This window comes from Cyprinus carpio, chromosome B19 (assembly GCF_018340385.1).
Source record: "Cyprinus carpio isolate SPL01 chromosome B19, ASM1834038v1, whole genome shotgun sequence".
NCBI lineage: Eukaryota > Metazoa > Chordata > Actinopteri > Cypriniformes > Cyprinidae > Cyprinus > Cyprinus carpio.
In genome coordinates, this window is record NC_056615.1 from 18,392,568 (window position 1) to 18,411,752 (window position 19,185).

A 19,185-nucleotide genomic window follows, 5' to 3' on the forward strand; every position below is an offset into this window, starting at 1 on the left:
AGTGCTTTCTTTATTTGGAGAGGCTATATAATGTTTTTTTAAAAAATAGAAAGCAATTCCACAAAAGCTTAGTTTGCTTTTGATTTTAAATATTTGGTCAAGATCCAAATTGGCAAGAGGTAAACAGTTTAAAGTTGGCATGAAAATTTTTATTACTTTATTGTAAACCGTTCATCTGCCCATATTTTTCATTTTAAAAAAAATTACACTCTTCTGACATGTATAGGACTTGCTCAAACTTAAGTCCTGCCCCTGCAAGAACATGTCCATCTACATTTATTTTTGTGCAATGCCTTCACCTCAATCCAGTCGACAACCGATTTTTCCTTTACACTTCAGATGTGCATCACACATTTGCACCATCTCAGTTGCCTTGCTACTGCCCAAAATAATAGACAATACTGTAGAGAAATATAGTTTTTTTTGGAATTCACGCTTAGTTTCTTGGGAACTGTGCTTTTAAATCCTTGAAATAATGTTCCTAAATCAATTCTTGTATAAACTGTTGCATAGAATTGACAAATTATGCAAAAATGGAATTACTTATATTTACATTTCCTTAATGAAGCCCATGAAATATGTCGCTACTTGCATTTCATTGCAATTTTGAAGTGACCAAAAAATTTATATTTTTGTCATTTACTCTCCCTCATCTGTTCCAAATCGATATGGCTTTCTTGTGCACAACGCAAAAACTAACATTTTTGAAAATGTCTACTGATTTTCTTTACATGGACATGCTTCCACAGAAGTCAATCAGTCATACCGGTTTGAAACAACATTAGCATTAGTAAAGGATTTTTGGGTGAACTATCCCTTTAACACTTATCTGTTCTACATTTTTGACAGTATGACTGTTGTATCTGGTCATTATTGAAGTTATACCACCTCTACCACAATGTCTATTCTCTTACACATTAGTCTTGATCACAGTCTGAAAGTTTCTCTTGCTTGACTTCACCTACAGGTTTTGGATGGGTTGTTAGCGCAGTACGGCTCAGTGGAGAGCTGTGAACAAGGTAGGATGTGCTCCTCAGCAGATTGTCACTTAAGTAGTAATCCATATATTAAAAGATTAGTTAATCTCCCCCCCCCCCCCCCCCCCCTGTCTTTCCTCAGTCAACACTGACACAGAGACTGCTGTTGTCAACGTGCGATATGCTGGCAAGGACCAAGCCAGAGAGTGAGTATCATCCACCTTCGATTCGGCCGGCTCGGTCACCACTCCACCCCCTCCAGAGCTTCTCGCAGTGAAATGTGAGACCGTCAGTTCCACATGCACTGCTATTTGGTTTTATTCAGCAATTATAATAACTCATTCAGTGCCACCTACTGTTTGATTAGTAGAACTGCAGTGCAGTCACAGGGGTTGGTGAAGAAATCTGGAAAATGAATGGAAAGGCTTGGATAAAAGAATCTTCAGCAATTGTTTGTGCACAATAGGGAGTTTGTTACCATCCGCTAGTGGATGTCAATGAAAGATTTGGTGGCTTTAAAAGGCTCTGGCATTCAATCACGTCTAAGCCTCATGCTCTTAAACCCCCCATCAGTTTCGCTTAAGTTTTACATGTGTCCTGTGTGAGAGTGAAGCAGAAAAGCAGAGATGGTTTTCATGCCCTTTGTCTCAGTCACCTAGACTATTGCCCAAAAATGGACAATATTGACGAAAAAGTTTTTCGAATTCACACTTAGTGTCTGGGGACCTATGCTTTTAAATCTTTGCAATATTTTGGTTTTATTCATGTTCAGAACACAAAACTGTTGCACTGAATTGTGACATTACCCAATAATTAATTTTTATATATATATTTAAATAACTCTTGCACTTACAAAGACAGTATTGTTTTGAACAAAATACAGTAAAAAAAATAAAAGTTAATGTAGTAATACAACAATTCTTCCATGAACTGTAAAAGATTCTGCAAGATTGGAGTTATGAATATTTACTGAAATCTAAAAATGTATTCATAAATGAGGCTCATTTTTGTTCATTTTCAGCAGTCTTTATAGTTGTACTTTGGTGTTTATTTATTCTTTCCATTTTATTTTGTGTTATTCAACTAAGCATAATATTCCATACATAAAAAAATAAAAAGGTAGGATGTGCAACCCCTGGCAAAAATTATGGAATCACCACACTTGTTGTTTACCAAATTTTTTTTACTTCATAACAAATAAACGAATCACAGATATCACACAACTATTTTTGTTTAATAATTCAACATTCTGGTTATGTGAAACATAACTAAAAAAAAAAGTTTTTTTAAAAAAGATATTAAACTCTTAATGAAAATTTGTTTTCCAAAAAATTATGGAATCATCTACCAAAACACACAGTATTTTTTTGCTCCTCCTCTTGCTTTTATGATGGCCTGAATTCTTTGGGGCATGGACTTCACTAATGAAAAAAGCAAATTGCTTTGAGTTTTCTATCCTGACGCTTTGAGGTCTCCCTTGGTCTTCCCCAATTTTTTCATACTACAAACATACCATATAAACAACACACTCAAAACATCTAACAAACATCGCAACAATACACATCTAAATTGCGTCCCAAACTACCTGATGGATTTTCTTTTTGAAAGAGATTTATAATCCTTTCCATTGTTTCAACAGACCGATCTCCATGTTTCCTTTCAATTAGCTAAGTCCAACAGCTCGTTAAGGTCTAGAAGCACTCTCTTTTAACTGCTGACTAATTAGCCTTTTAGATATGTATTTATTTCAGAAATGCAAATTACAAGCTGATTCCTTTTTTTTCCTTACCATTAAATGATTCCATAATTTTTTTTTCCCCTACTTGATTTTGAAAAGTATTTTCCATTATTTAAAATGTTTTAATTTAATTTGTTTGAGGTATTTTTCACAAAGTGTTGAAAATTTTGTCATCTGTGACTTGTTTTTGTTATAAAGTCAAAACTTTGGGTGAACATTTTAAGTGTGGTGATTCCATAATTTTTGCCGGGGGTTGTATTATGGCTTTTGTTCTTGTAATGTAGCGTTCAAAAGCATCATGATTAAAAATGTTGAATGAAAAATGTGTTAATGTTTCCCATCCTTCTGTTGCTGTTTTTTCCAGAGCATTGGATAAATTAAATGGCTTCCTTATGGAGAACTACGCACTAAAGGTTTCCTATATCCCAGATGAGACTGCTGCAGCGGATGCCCCTGCTGTGGGTGGCAGGAGAGGTTTCAACCCACGTGGCCCGCCTCGCCAAGGCTCTCCCAATCTTGGCGCAAGACCTAAACTACAGTCAGACGTGCCTCTACGCATGTTGGTGCCCACCCAGTTTGTAGGAGCTATTATTGGCAAGGAAGGTGCTACCATCCGCAACATAACCAAGCAGACTCACTCAAAGTAAGAATGCCCTGTGTACGTAGTTGTAAACAGTCCTGTTTCACACTGCGCACATGAGCACCACATATTTTTTTTGGCATCCATATTAAGATGTTACAACATTCACACTGAGCACATAAGGCTCTACAAGCAAAGTATCAGCACTTAATTTATTTTTGCATGTTGAAAATGCTCTATAAACCTGTTTATCAAGGTCTTTTGTGATATAGGAGTTAATGAAGCAACAAATAATGTAACTAATAAGTGAATGAAACACTCTGCTTTAAAAAAAAAAAAAAAAAAAAAGGTTTGTTGAAAGTTAATCATGCAGTGACGGTCAACCATGTTGAAGTCAGGTTTCAAGTTTAATTCTCAGTGATCTACGTCTAACGTAATACAAAAACCTCAACTTTAGAATTGCAGCTAAGAAAAATTGCCAATTTTATCTGTTTACTTGTTTTTAATTAAAATATCTATATCTGTTAACTTGCTATTAATTAAAAATGAAAAAATATGAAACCCTTTCTAAATTGACGCTAGAACAAGTATTTTATGGGCACCTTTCAAATTGGAAAACAAACAAAAAAAATATACACTGTTTTTTTCCATATCTTATGCTGATAAAGGCTGCTTTTATTTTAACAAAATAAAACCACTAATATTGTGAAGTTATGATTTTATAAACCTGTTTTATATTTTAAAATGCAATTTATTCCTGTGATGGCCAAAAAAAATCATACTGACCCTCTGTGTATATCACACATACTGCCTTTTGTGTTAACTTGATGTCAAGGAGTGTAAGTGTCTTTTTGTGTCTATTGGCATCTGGGAAGGGAACATAGACTTGGTCATACTGCGCTAACAAGTTGATAACACACTGTATATGTGCACAGGATTGATATCCATCGCAAGGAGAACGCAGGGGCAGCGGAGAAGCCCATCACTGTTCACTCTACACCAGAGGGCTGCAGTTCTGCCTGTCGAAATATCATGGAGATCATGCAGAAAGAGGCAGTCGACACCAAGATGTGTGCTGATACACAAACACTGTGCGTCATACGGTTTCTGTAGATCGGTCTTCATTAGTCATACTACACTGCTACAGAGCCATTTACACACCATGTTGCACGTTCAGTTACACTATAACCTTCTCTCTTCTCTCACTTACGTAGCACTGAAGAAATCCCTCTGAAGATTCTGGCTCATAATAACTTCGTCGGCCGCCTGATTGGAAAAGAGGGACGCAACTTGAAGAAAATCGAACAAGATACTGACACAAAGATCACAATCTCGCCGTAAGTAGTTTTTCCCTCATGAGGTCAGCAAAATACTCCCATTGTGTGTTGGATTCTGTTTTCTAGCATGCATCAGGTACATTCAGTTGAATTCATTATCTCATATACTTCCCAAGATGCCACATTTATTCTGCAGAGGTTTTTGTTTTAAACATTGCTCAAGGTAATATTTCTGTAGATTCATACCAGTGTGTATAGAAGTGACACTGTTTGACCCGCTGGATTAACCCAGTTTTCATACATGCAGCAGAGTTCAGTTGGAGTGTTTGGCTTCCATCCAGCCTATTGCTAAATAAAATAGGTTGCATCAAGTGGTAGTTTGCATTCCAATGTGAAGGAATTTGTATTTTTTTCTTTATTTTAAATATACTACTGAATAAAATGACTTTCTCACGTATCTCTTGCATGTGAGTGGTTGCAACGTGTCTAAGGTTGACAACCCACCTATGCCACACATACCAAAGCATGTAACTGGTGTTTGTTTTGCTACCAGTGGTTTTCTAAAGTGTTAATTTAGCATTATGTATACTGTTACAGTATACTATATATAAATATTGAGTTAGCTTGTTTTGAGTGTTTATATACTATTATTTATTAATATTTTGAATAAGCTTTTATATTTTGAGTTTTTAATTTAGCACTTATAAAATCATATTTTAGTATTTTAAATTGGCGTCTGTTTTTATATTTTTAATTTATTTGTAAATTATACTATAAAGTTTACCATTTATTGGTTAATTTTTTTTTTTTTTCTATTTCATGCATTTAGCAGAAGCTTTTATCCAAAGCGACTTGCAGTGCATTAATACATTTTTACTTTTTTTTTTAATTTTATTTTATTTTAATTTTTTTTATGTTGTTGGCCTTTAGTTTTGATTTTATTTGTAGTCTTAAATTATAGTATTTATTATTTATTATTAAATTACACTTTTGGGGGGCTTTTTGTTACATTTTCATTTTCCAGTCTAATTTCAATTCAGGTTGTAGGATTTTGTTTTTTGTGTGTGTGTATTGTGAGATTGTCGGTTTTTTTTTGTTTTTTTTCACACTATCCTGTCTTTGGCTTTATTTTATTTTTAGTTTGAGTAATTGTAGTGTTTAATTTTTTTTATCTAATATATTTAACTTTATTAATTTAATTTTTTTTTTTTTTTTTTTTTTCAATTTTCTAACAATTTTAATAATTTTTGTTAAAACCGGTTTTATGATACTTTTTCCACATTCCCCCAATCCCAGTCTGCAGGATCTGACATTGTATAACCCAGAGCGCACCATCACCGTCAAGGGTACATTAGAAGCTTGCGGAAAAGCAGAAGAAGAAATCATGAAGAAAATCCGTGAGTCCTACGAGAATGACGTAGCTGCCATGCATGTAAGCCTGCACTGACTTTCCATCTTTGTGTAAAATTGCATACAGCACAACAACTTCATCTCAAGAAAAAAAAAACTTTCCCCTTTTATTCCCCTAGCTACAATCTAACCTGATTCCAGGGCTCAATTTGAACGCGTTGGGTATTTTTCCCGGTGCAGCGAGTGGAGGGATGTCACCATCTGTAGTATCAGGACCTCCAGCTGGGGCTCAAGCTGGCTATCAATCATTTGGGGTAACAAAATTTGAATAAAATTGTGTGTTTGTGTTTGGTGTACACTTATGAGTGGGGAGCGCATTTATGTATGTAACAGCAAAATGTGAAGTGGGCGCCTACAGTCTGTGTGTGTGGGAGTGTGCTTGTTAATGTGTGTGTTTCTCCCGTAGTGCAGCGTGTTTGGGGGTGAGGTGCCATTTTGGGCCTCTACTCTCTCCTCCAGCAGCAGCACAGCCTTTTCTGTAAGTTTTTATGTTACCCACCATGCACTGCATGGCTTGGCTGCTCGCTACTGGATTGGCTGAAGGGACAAATGTCTGCTCCCAGATTAGTCGCTGCCCGGGGGTGTCACTCAGCCTCCACAGCTAACAAAGATGCTGAGATGCTGCGGGTCAGATGTTTAACACGTAACGTTTATGGACGTAGACATAGTGCTTTGTGTGTGTGTTGGTGATGGGTGGGAATGAACGTTGTCAAGTTTGTGGTTAAATGGGAAGGGCATGAATAACATGAGTTAGACTAACCCATCATCTAGGATGAAATGCACAGGTGTGTCTCATTGAGTACGTTTACATGGACAACAATATTCCGATTTTAACACGATTAAGACGATACTCGGAAGTAGATTGAGAATCTACCATGTAAACGGAGATTTTTGATTACCTTAATCCGGCTAAAGTCAGACTTGAAGTAAATGCAAATCGAATTAAGCATGTGGAGTATTCCTATTTTAATCGCATTATTGAAGTGCAGTATAGACACGTACACACCTTAATCACACTATTACCGTCAGGTAGGACTTTTCGCCACATTTTGCAATGGGATACACACACACACGGCAATGTTCAACTATGGTGCATACTCCATGCCAAAATCAAACGACCGACCAACTGATCGAACGTCTTGTACTTTGACCGTCTTACTGAGCGGGGGACCCACGTGACAACCTGACGCAACGTCAACATCTTGATCTTAGCTGGTTTTTAAACATGTAAAGAGACATGCTGCTGTGTAAAGGCTATAAATGGACTTAGAGGCAATACATATAGATATTGTTCACCAAAAAGAACACTCAACCATTTCCTGCATCTTGCAGTACTTCCCTGAATGAGTCTTGTCCTTCGGAGTAGGGCTGGGCGATAAATCGATTTTATCGATTAACTCGAATGTGTAGTTTACATCGATTTGTTTGAATGAAAATCGGTTTTCTTTTTAACATCCGCCGGCGCTCCACTCAGGGCTCCCGTAGTTCGCGCGCGTAGAGACATGCTGCCAAGCAGAACATGTGAGCGAAACACAGCGGTGTGACTGTGAAGCTCCGCTACGTTTCCCGCTGTATGGACGTGCGCTCCACTCAGTCGCTCAGCCGCACCAAGCAAGCGCCCCGTTAATATTCCGCTCACCCTCGCCATAAACCAATTCCCGCTCAGATCCCGCTCCGACATAATATGTCTCTAGCAGGCCTAATGTTTACTATCTGTACCGAAATTCTTGGATAATTGTCTAAAATTATGCATGCAGATAAATGGCAATTTTTCAAAACGAAATTCTTACATTCTTCTTAATTTTATTAATTGTATTAGGCTAATTAAAATGTATTTAATATATTAATCTAACCTTAGTAAACATAGCCTACCTAAAATTCAAAAAACTGAAGAAGTGTATTTGATTTTCATGAAAAATAGCTGCCGTTGTTATTCTTGTTATCTAACGGTGTAGACACAGTTAGACACTGTCTGCTCTATTTACAACAAGATGGAGATATAGACTAGAAAATATATTTACACTTGCTCTGTCCAACGTCCATGACACTGACTCACTGCGGAGTTGGCAGTTTTAATCTTAACAGCTCTTAACACCGAGTGTGCACATGGATGGTTAGATGCATGATGGGCTAGTATAATCTTTCCAGCATTAAGGTAATACTGCTTTTTTTTTTTTTTTTTATTTTTAATCATCTTGTCTCAGTTACAAATTTGACTGGTAAATGATAAAGAATGATAGCCCCTTTTGTATCGCATTGCATTGCATATCAGGGATGACAGATTGATAAAAAGACATGCTTTTTGTGACTAGATTTAGCTTTTGATACTTTGCGGTAAAAGTGGCTCTCTGATTGACTCTGCCCTATCAGTGCAGCTCCCATGAAAAAAAATAAATAAATAGTAAAGACCTTTGACAGTCTTACAGACTGTATCCAGTATGATAAGAATGTTATGTTATATTTTATTTTATGTAACGTTTTCACGGTTTACAATGGCAGGACCTGCCATCTTGTCTTTTTGGCTTGTTGTTTCTGATTGCAATTTAACCTGAAGGGGGAATCCAGATCAAATCCCAGAAGGTAAAATCAAAACAAAACAAAGGTAAAACTTGTTTTGAACAATTTCTTTGTCATCTGAATATTGATTTTAAGTAGGGGGGAAAAAAAATCGATTTAAATCGTAAATCGGATTTTTTGTTAAAAAATCGGGGATTTTTTTTTTTAGGCCATATCGCCCAGCCCTACTTCGGAGTGATAAACTGGAAAAAAAAATATAATATAAAACGCATATTAAGCACGCAGAATAACATAAGTGGATTAGAAATTTGATTAATTGTGCAGCCCTAATATGTATGTATGTATGTATGTATGTATGTATGTGTATATATATATGTGTATGTATATATGTATGTATATAATATGTATGTATGTGTGTGTATATACATATTATATTATAATATATATATATATATATATATATATATATATATATATATATATATATATATATATATATATATATATATATATATATATATATATCTATCTATATCTGTATGTCTACTATACAGTAGATCAGACATCAGTCTCAGGAGTATATATTCATCTTTGATCAGTAGACATCTCTGTAAATGCAAACATAAGCACACAAATTGGCTCCTATGAAAACTGAACATGTTTATATTTTACAACTTCAAACACCTATTTAAAAAAAACCTCACAAACTGAGAACATATTGAAAGTTTTTCCCTAACATGTAAGAGTAACTGTCCACTGTAAAGAAAGGAATTTAAATGTTAAACATCAAAGTAGCTATTAACTAAAACAGGTTAATTTATGTTGAACTATTTTAATATTGAACAAAGTAATAAAAAATAAATATTTTCTTAGTGTTTATAAACCTGTACCTGTAATGAAAACTACCAATATTTATAATTTTTGGCAGACAACTTTTTAATTGCTATCTAATATGTAGTTTAATATTCCTGACATAAATGTTCTCAATATGACAGTGTGTCAGTTTTTGGAATTGTAACCTTTGTTGGAAAAGTAAATAAGTTATTTAATTGTTTGAGATTGATTATCTCTCAGAGATAGATAGATAGATAGATATAAATATATATATATAAAACACTGTGAACATTGTATAATACTGTAAACAAAAACGTATTGTATGTCTGCTCTTTGAAAGTAAATGTATTGCCTGTAAAGTCAATTTATAGCCTTTACACAGCAGAATCTCTTTACATGTTTAAAAATCAGCAAATTTCAAGATGCTGACGTCAAGTCAGGTCGTCACGAGGGTCACCCGCTCAGTAAGATGCTCAAAGTACAAAATGTTCGGATTGACGTTCGATCGGTCAGTCGTTCGGATGTTTGATTTTGGCATGGAGTTCGCACCATAGTCGATTGTTTCACTGCAAACAAAAGAGCATGGCTTCAATAACACCCTCGTCTGTTTGCACGTATAGCATGACAAATATTCAACTGCACCTGAAGCTTTCATAAAATTACAAATGAAACACCCAAAACTGTATATGGCATCATAACAAAGACAAACTATTTTTATACATGAAATTCTGGAGGGGACGTTGGATGGCATAACGTGGTGATGTAAGGACATGTGCCATTTATCGATCTACGTAGGTATTATAACATGTAAAACGGGAACATGAAAGGAATATTCTAAAAGCAACTCATTTAAACACCTTAGTTATAATATTGTCTTATTTAGATAAGGTAAATAATTACTGATGTCCATGTAAACTTAGTCATTGTTTCTATATCGGCTAATTACTATCTGTGTTGTCTATATTGCCCTAGAGACTTGAGTTGAGTTGTTTTCAAGTTGAATATTTGCTCAATGGACATTGGTAGATTTATATAAAATAAAAACAAAGACCCCCAAATAGCTGGTCGTTATAAATGTGAAAAACATTATTGAAAGTAACAATACAAATATCTATTATTTGTCTCCTTATTTAAGGAAAATAAAAATTATTGTATATACAAGTTGTAGAACTGATCACAAGAATTACTCATGTACGTTTATTGAAATAATTGATTTTATGGTTTTTCTAATTCTTCATTAACTTTATGGTCCTGCTTTAAATAATGCTAGGACACGTTTTTATTAAAACTACATTAATGAATTTTTATTTTTTTATTTCCTTGGAGAATACTAGAACTGTTAAATGTAATTCTTAAAGTATCATTTATTTTTTGCTTTTTAAAATAAAATTGTATAGAAACATTCAAAAGCGCTCATCAGTTTGATGGTGTTTATGCTACAAAAATGGAAAAATAATGTGCCTGTGGTACTTGTAACACTAATTCCAGGTATCCTGAGAGGATAGGCAATAGAATTTTAGAATTTTAGAATTTTTTTAGAATTTTATTACATTTCCTAAACCCGAACATAACAGAGCATAATGTCCCTAAGCATTCAACTCCAATCCCAATGAAGACAGAAATGTTATTTTTCTGGTTGTCATACTCTCATTGTTACAATTTTCATCTGCTCAAGCAGAACGTTAGTCATCTTGTGCTTCAGCAAGGTATCTCTGGCTAAAACTAGCAAACGTTAAAGTTAGTGAGTGCTATTACAAAACTAATTAGCAAACTGTTCTCACATAATGTACAGTGAAGTTCAAAAACACATAAACGAAGGTCTACATTTCAGTGCCTCTCCAAATTAAAATGGTTAAATGTACATTAATTTAATCGTACACTACGATACATGAGCAGTGTTGATCCGGGATGTTGTCATCCATGATCGTGATGACCGTAATATGAGACTTCTCCTGCTTGCATTGTGATCTGTAAATCCTCACTTCGAGTTACCCACCATGTTTATTTTAAAATCTTTTATATATCCCTCTATGGAATATTTATTTCCCACTTGAATGGTGGCTCTTCTGTGTCCAAAATTGTGCAAAACATCGTGGGACTAGGTTTTCACACTGACAGCTGTCATTGTAAGACAGAGTGAGCAGACAGACAGTTTGTCTGTCTGAGGGAGCAACAGTAACTAAGGGAGGCAGGGCTTACGATGGGTCAATTTATTAAAAATATTCTACCAAAACAGTTATAGCATCTCTCCTACATGTATTATCTCACTTTAACTGGGTGAGCAGATTTTATGATGTTGAATAGGCAGGGTGTTTATGTAAGGAATAATTGACGACGGGCCGTTGAATTATTAGAAAAATAATGCACACCCGAGGTGGTGATGCGGCCACGACGTGAAGCAGGTCGTGAACCTTGGGTTACCTCAATTATTCCGCTTATACTACGGTTACCACACCTCAAGACAGCAATCAGATGATATATTTAAAGGGATTTGTTTGGTTATTGTATTGAAATCGCTATTGTGAGTAGGATTCTTTCTTCCACATCTCATCCAACGCCTTTTTTGCCAGTTTCACAACGTCATTTTAAAGCTGGTAATGGACGCTTGAGCCGTTGATAGCATTCTAATGCAGTTATCAGTGAAGTTATTAGAAAGAGAGCGAGAGAAAGACACAGAGAGAGAGAGAGAGGACTTGTGTGAATTAGGCTGCCTCTGTGCATTCTGCAACAGCGTCTCTAAACAGCGCTGTTATTACCTCGCTAATGAGAAATGTCATGTGTACTTTCTTTCGGAAAATCGTCTGTCATGTTGTTGTTTTTGTTAGTCCTGTAATTTCTGTTATTACAGTTTTACTATGCGAAGTGATATGGAACTGTAATGCGGTCAAGAGAGCTGCCTGGAACTACGTTCGCTGTGCGTTTCCCAGAAAATAATTGCACACCTCAGAACGTTTGTCAGCCAATCAGATTCAAGCATTCAACGGCCCCGTACTATAAATCTGGTTAACATCAGGATCATGTGACAATGAGCTGTTTTTGCAGCATACATGGAATGAATGGTGCTTTTGGTTTGGGATGGGTGAGTTGTGAACCTGGCAATATTTCCAAGCCATGTAAATTCAAAAGATCAAATCTGGATTCCTCGTTGTAACCTCTGTTGATAGTGAATAGTGGACTTCTTTAGAATAGTTAAATTAAAGACTGTGAGTGAATGTTTTCCAGGATGTTGTTTGTCTGTTTTGTTGTATGTTCGTTGGATGCTTCTCCATAAAAGCAGATTTATTTGGTGTTGAATGTGTGCTCATAACTCATGAGTGTATTTGTGTCAGCAGCCACAGGTGGAGTCAGAAACCGTGCACCTCTTCATTCCTGCTCTGGCAGTTGGTGCTATTATCGGCAAGCAGGGCCAGCACATTAAACAGCTCAGCCGCTTTGCTGGTGCATCAATCAAGGCGAGTGATGGCAAGCATGACCTTTTATGACCCTGATACTGTTTGTTAAACGTAATCATTTTAATTTTCCTATGCTGTAGCAGTGTTTAAGTTTAAGATCTTAAACACTGCTGTCATTTTTGTCGGGATAGATTGCACCTGCTGATGGAATTGACACCAAGCAAAGAATGGTTATTATTACTGGACCACCAGAGGCACAGTTCAAGGTAAAAAATGTTGACATTGTATGAATATTCACTCATTTGATTGTATATTCTTGCATTGATTCTCTGTGCTGTTTTTCTTAGGCTCAGGGACGTATCTTTGGGAAGTTAAAAGAGGAGAACTTCTTTGGACCGAAGGAAGAGGTTAAATTAGAGGCTCACATAAAAGTGCCATCATTCGCCGCTGGCAGAGTCATTGGCAAGGGAGGCAAAACGGTAAATGGCCACTTTACATTTATAACATCAATTGTTAGTGCTCATGTTTGCTTTACAGAAGCATTTATCCTCAGCATTCATAGCTGCTCTGTGTTTCTCTTTAGGTGAATGAACTACAGAACTTGACCAGTGCAGAGGTGGTTGTCCCGCGGGACCAGACGCCTGATGAAAATGACCAAGTAGTAGTAAAAATCACAGGCCACTTCTATGCAAGCCAGGTGATTGAGCTACTAGACATATTAGAACTGCAGAAAAGGGCTAAATGTGGTCATTTTCTGATTTTAAAATATTTTCTCTGATCCCAGCTTGATGGGGCGTGGGGGGTGGATCTAAACCCCATGGCACCCCTGCCAATAGTAATGTAATTAATTAATTTATTTTTGGCGGGGGTTTTTTGCGTTATTATGATAGGATCCTTATTAGATAGGAAGTGAAGTGGGAGAAGGGGGGATGGGATCGAAAAATGTTTGTGAGCCAGGACTCGAACTTGGGACTCGCAAAGCACAACAGCAGTATATATACGCTACCCACGAGGCCATCGGCGCTAATGTGATTAATAATTTAAATGATGATTTAAAAATGTATGAATAGTAGTAGTAGTAGTAATTAATATTTAAATTAATAAAAACAATAATAATAATAATAATAATAATAATACATTTATTCGCCTCCCCCAACAGCTTTGTCCAGTATATAATCAGTTAACATTTTTTGACTTTGTTTCCATTTATTGCTTAAGTGTTTTAATGGTTGTATGTTATTTTTCTGTTTGAGTAATTTTTTTCCGCTTTTTTTTTTTTTCATGTGTACCAGCTGGCCCAGAGGAAGATCCAGGAGATTATCTCTCAGGTGAGGCGGCAACAGCAGCCCAAGGCCTCGGCCACAGGTCCACCAGTCGCCCGGAGGAAATAGAGCCACTGCGTCTTCTTGGAGACTGAAAGGACATGGGACGCGTCCATCTCAGGGGTCAGGGAATGTCCTTACAACCCCGCCCGCTTTTACACCCATTCCTCCTGAAGTTTCAGTGAGATTGTGTACACCTGCACTTCCCCGCACCACAATCCCCCCTTAAAACAAATCCTAAGAAAGTCAGCCACCCAGTCCTTGCCTTAATACGGTAACTGCACAGACCTTAATTGACACATGTTGAACTTTGTTTTGGTTATGAGTTTATTGGGAAATGCAGCATTTGAGTGTAAAGGGCTTTTCAAGCCTGTTTTTGGGGTAAGGAATGGGTGACACAGGGTGGGGTTTAAGGTCTTTGGCTTGAGATGGAAAGAGGAATTTTGACGCAAGTACGCTGTCCTGGGATCCATAGTGGCATTTTATAAATTCTGATGCATTTTATAGATGAATGAATGAATATATATATATATATATATATATATATATATATATATATATATATATATATATATATATATATATATAATATATATATAGATATATATATATATATATATATATATATATATAAATTATGAAAGAAGGTGGAGCAACACTGCCACTTATGACTGAGGGAAGTGTTGATTGGTGTTGGCCAGAAAACCAAGTTAATATGCATTTTACTGATCTACCTCAGGCTAGAGTACCTCAGAAAAAAAAAAAGAAAATGATATATGAAAAAAGTTTTTTTTTTTTTTTTTTTTTTTTTTTGCTTTGTGGTATTTTGTATACTTTATAAAGCTAATAGTTCTTGAACATTTTTATTTTTTTAAGAAAATGTAAAATTTAGTCTGTAGTTAACGGATGATGCTCGAATTCCGCCTTGCTCCTTCTGTCGCGCGCCATGAATAACTAACTGTATATACACACGTTTGCGCGCGTCGCACGGATGAAAGAGCGGAGTTTGGGCTTCTGGGTTAGCTACAGATAGGAGAAAGAAAAGAAAAGCGCCTCAGTGTCGCTGAGGAGCCACAACCCTCTGAACACCGTCAAGGTAATGAGAAATAACGCCACCCGTACATACCGCAGCAATGCCGAGCTAATATGCTACTAACTGTCTCGGCCACAGCAGACATTTCACCCGCATTTCATTACACTTCAGTAAGGGTTGGATGCAAGCAATAGAGGTCAGGGATAAGCAAGGTCCTGCTGTAACCTCTTTGACACCCCCTCATCCTCGGCGCGGTTAGTTGTCTATCAAATTAAAATAAGGACCAGCCCGATTGAGGTTGTTTTTTCTTTTCCCGTGCTCATCGTTTTTCCCCCTCCCTTATCATTTTTCCAAATAACGCGCTCCGTTTGGTCTTGGGACGGGCTTTTTTTTTTCCTTTTTTTTTCGCATCAAACTGGGCTTTACATCCCGAAGATTTTCAGTGTTTAACGTCGGTCAATGCATGTCAGGGGTTCGGGGAGTTACACTGTTCTGATGCTTTTGAGTTGATAGTTAGGTTACAATAGTCGAGGGCGCGTCTCTAGGCTCACGAGCAGTAACGTAGAGATGGACGCGCGAACGGTTTCACTTATATCTTTCGTTTATCATTCAAAGTGAAAAAAAGCAAAAAAAATATATATATATAATGAACTTTAGCAAAGAAAAAACGTTTAGTAAAGAAACTGGGAAACCAATATTCCTTTTGTTTTCATGCAGAATGTAAATATGATTTGATTGTGGTAAAAGAGTGCATCCACGCTTCCACACTAGTAAGGCCATTGTCTACCTCAGCTGAGGAAAGGGTGGGCTCCGTCTCACCTGAGACCTCCAGCGCGCGCAGCGATACCTCAAGTCCCTCGCGAACACTTCCGCACTGGGTACGCGCGTGGCGCAGAGCGCTGACCAGAGGGGCACAAGTGATCGTTGGTTTTTTTTCCACCCTTCTCTTACACAGTGTTTGATCTACCTCTTATTAGAAAAGTATTTAAATTAGAGGCATATTGCTATGTGTTAGAATCTATAGGGTCATGTTCCATCTGCCCCTTTCCTCACAGAAAAAAAAATATCATAAAAAAAAAAATCATGTATGGCTAGACTTTTAAAGATGAGTGAGAAAATGATTTTGTTTTTGCCTGCAATTTATTCTCTGCTAACTGATTTGAAACCTCACCTTATTGCTTTTTCTTCTGCTTCTTGGTTTGGTGGTGTGGCCTTCTTGTATTGGGCTTTATTTCTTGCATAAGTATTGTATTAAAAGTCAAAGTGTTTATTTGGGATCTGATTAATGATGGCTATAGAAAAGTTTGTTTTCAAGGGCCTGCTTCATTTCTTGCTTATGAAATATGAACAATGAAGTCTTTATTTTTTACTTTTTTCATGTCTTATGGATGCTACAGGTTTTTTTTTTTTTTTTTTGACTGGGATCTGATCCAATTTCATTTCATGGCTGTGTTGTGTGGTGAGTCATGTTTCAGTGGGAATGTGATGTGGAAATCCGGGAGCTGGAATAGTTCCGGGGAAAAAGTGGTCCGATTTCAGCATGATAAGCAACATCCCCTTCCGACCGTGCTTGTGTGCCCTCACACACCTCCACTTGTCAAATGCCTCTGATACAAAGAAAATAATTAAAAGTCAAGTTGGCTCCTAGCAACCATTGTTTGTGATTTTTCTTGGCTGTTCTTTGGGTCCATATGTGTCAGATGTTTTTACAGTTGTTGTGCTTGGTGTGTGTGTTTGGGAGCATTGATTTGTGAACTTCAAAATATTTTTTGGTGGGAAACAAATTCATTAGATTTTTAAAATATTCTTCACACAAACAAAAACAAAAAAAGTATGAAGATTGAGAAATATTTTAAATCGGCAGGTGTTGTGCATCATTATAGCAAACAGTGGTTTAGAAATTTTATTAGAATATTTGTGTATATACAGAACTTACAGAAGTGAAAAAGTTCTGAAATCAGATAATTTCCAAAAGTGCCGTCAAATGTTAATTTTTTAAATGCATAAGCATACTTGTATATATGTGATCAGTAACACAAGTTTCCCATGTTGTTTAATTCATGCTTTATAAAAAGAAATGGTTAATAAAGTGATTTCTTATGAAACTACAGCTTAATTAGCATCAAACAGGTCTTTCTCAAAAATACTGCACCAATTTTAGTCCCCAGACATTCAAATATCTCTCTCAGCTATGGTCAAAATAAAGTTTAACTTCTCAGAACATTATAAAACACCCAAATTCTGTCAACTTTCTCATCCTGTCTGCAAATTAACTTTCAAATCAATTGAGACCGTGTCACTCGAAAAAAAAAAAAAGTAGCTATTTTCAGTGATTCAAATATTGTGGTTTGGAAAAACCAAACTATGATTTCTCATGAATTGGACTGTGATTGGTTGGTTAGTAGTAATTTTAGTCATTTTAGATTATGGAAACCCCTGTAGATCTGGCATATCTGGTCTCATTCATTCCAAATCTTTCATTATAAATCTTTAAAGCTTGCATGTGATAGAACTGAAATGCTATGATTACTTATTCTAGTCAAACTGATGCCAGTGTAATCTAATCTGAAAGCAAGCACCTATGAGATCTCTTGTTATTCTCATTGATAACCTTCAGCCAAACTCGTGTATCAAATAAATAGCAACTTTGCTGCAGCTCAACTCAGATCAGTCTATAGTGGTCTCTCTGTCAATAAACGGCTTCTCTCCTCGTCAGCAGAGAATAGAGCTCCTCTTAGTTTGCTTAGACTCCAGCTACCAGCATTTCTCTCAGCATCATCCAACATAGAGCGTCTCACCGGACGATACACCTTATATCGCCTAAAAGGAATAATAGTAAAGAAAAAAAAATGATTAGGGTGCATATACTGTTATGTTTTCAAACTATCAGGGCTGTGTTTCTCGATAATGATTGATCTTAGTGCTTAAGAGCGTTTTCTACTAGTCAATTTACGATGGGTCGTTATTGTTTCACGTGCCATTCCCAAAAATGCACTTAACACAATCACACGCAGCTGTGCTTGAAGTGCTACTTAGGAGTCGCTATCCGTTTGTCAAGCGCTGAAATGTCACCTTATATAATAATGACTCATAATCATAGTACACGCTTGTTTATTAAATGTTAACCTAATGCTGAGTTCCAGACATCTCGCATATAATAACTATAATACAATATTATAAAACTGATAGTTCCGGTCCTTGATTCTGATTGGCTGAGCCGCGTTCGAAGCTGTTGTAAATTACACTATAAACATACACCTTTGTTTACTTCTGTGTGTTGCTCGGCAACCACTTTGTTGGAACCACAACTGTTTCTGAGGAACTACATTGTTTGGTGGAAGAATACTGTTTTTATTTATATCATTACACTTTATTTGCTCTGTTTGATTCTGTGAAACCTTACTACGTGGAATAACCATTTTCTAAAAGCAATAAGCCACGTAAAGCCGTGGTTTACAGTGAATTTATAACAGCTAAGTGGGTTTTAGACAATGCCCCTTAGCTGTTATAAAATCACTGTAAACCACGGCTTCTCAAGTTTTGGCCATCCGCAATCCATATTAATCACCCGCGGCAATATTTCAATCATTAAACAGTGCGACAAACGTTGTAAAAACACGTATTTCACCTTTTAACATCTGCGTTTTACTACATCACTATGCAAACTGCGTAAAAATACCTGGAGGTCCGTGGAGCAAAGCTTCGTTTTGCCCTCAGGTGGGTGTTCCTATGAGTGTGTGACGTCACGTGAAAACTATCAATACCTGGCTGGTTTTCGTGCACGTCAGCAAGTCATTGACAGATTTTTTCCCCCAGTCTTTAAAGCATATTTCCTACATTACTTCTTTTATTTATTTATTTTCTTGTTGTTCAGTCATTTAATTTAGATGTGTTTTTCTATTATTTGATTATTTCTGCCATTTTTGATTATTTAATTAATAAATTAATAATAAAAAAAGAGTAACAAAGTGTACAATAAAGTACAATCAAATCCTTAGATTATAATCACATTGCACTTGAATAAAGTTAAAGGTGTAATCTGCCGACTGTCCTGCAGGTGACTGCATAAATCAGGTTTTTGCACTTAGGGCTTTACGATTACTCC

The 19,185-nt window shown here is 36.3% G+C and overlaps 2 protein-coding genes across 6 annotated transcripts in view; one reads left to right on the plus strand and one right to left on the minus strand.

Moving 5' to 3' along the window:
* LOC109054847 (insulin-like growth factor 2 mRNA-binding protein 3) overlaps positions 1-16,727 on the plus strand; it is a 34,541-nt gene extending 17,814 nt beyond the window's left edge. The window contains exons 4-16 of one of the 4 annotated variants that reach the window (XM_042745818.1): positions 968-1,019; positions 1,120-1,183; positions 3,080-3,358; positions 4,231-4,386; positions 4,510-4,632; positions 5,869-6,004; positions 6,102-6,236; positions 6,389-6,460; positions 12,663-12,785; positions 12,917-12,991; positions 13,073-13,204; positions 13,309-13,422; positions 14,018-16,727. In XM_042745818.1, coding sequence (XP_042601752.1) covers positions 968-1,019; positions 1,120-1,183; positions 3,080-3,358; positions 4,231-4,386; positions 4,510-4,632; positions 5,869-6,004; positions 6,102-6,236; positions 6,389-6,460; positions 12,663-12,785; positions 12,917-12,991; positions 13,073-13,204; positions 13,309-13,422; positions 14,018-14,116 — 1,560 coding nt within the window. In that variant the 3' untranslated portion in view covers positions 14,117-16,727. The remainder of the gene's footprint in view (positions 1-967; positions 1,020-1,119; positions 1,184-3,079; positions 3,359-4,230; positions 4,387-4,509; positions 4,633-5,868; positions 6,005-6,101; positions 6,237-6,388; positions 6,461-12,662; positions 12,786-12,916; positions 12,992-13,072; positions 13,205-13,308; positions 13,423-14,017) is intronic. The other 3 variants (XM_042745819.1, XM_042745820.1, XM_042745821.1) reach the window with 3 other exon arrangements.
* Positions 16,728-16,969: 242 nt separating this feature from the next.
* The window catches only part of LOC109054859 (protein QNR-71-like), a 10,056-nt gene continuing 7,840 nt past the window's right edge, over positions 16,970-19,185 (minus strand). For both annotated transcript variants that reach the window (XM_019072100.2, XM_042745817.1), the window contains exon 12: positions 16,970-17,900. In XM_019072100.2, the coding sequence (XP_018927645.1) occupies positions 17,753-17,900 (148 nt within the window). In that variant the 3' untranslated portion in view covers positions 16,970-17,752. The remainder of the gene's footprint in view (positions 17,901-19,185) is intronic.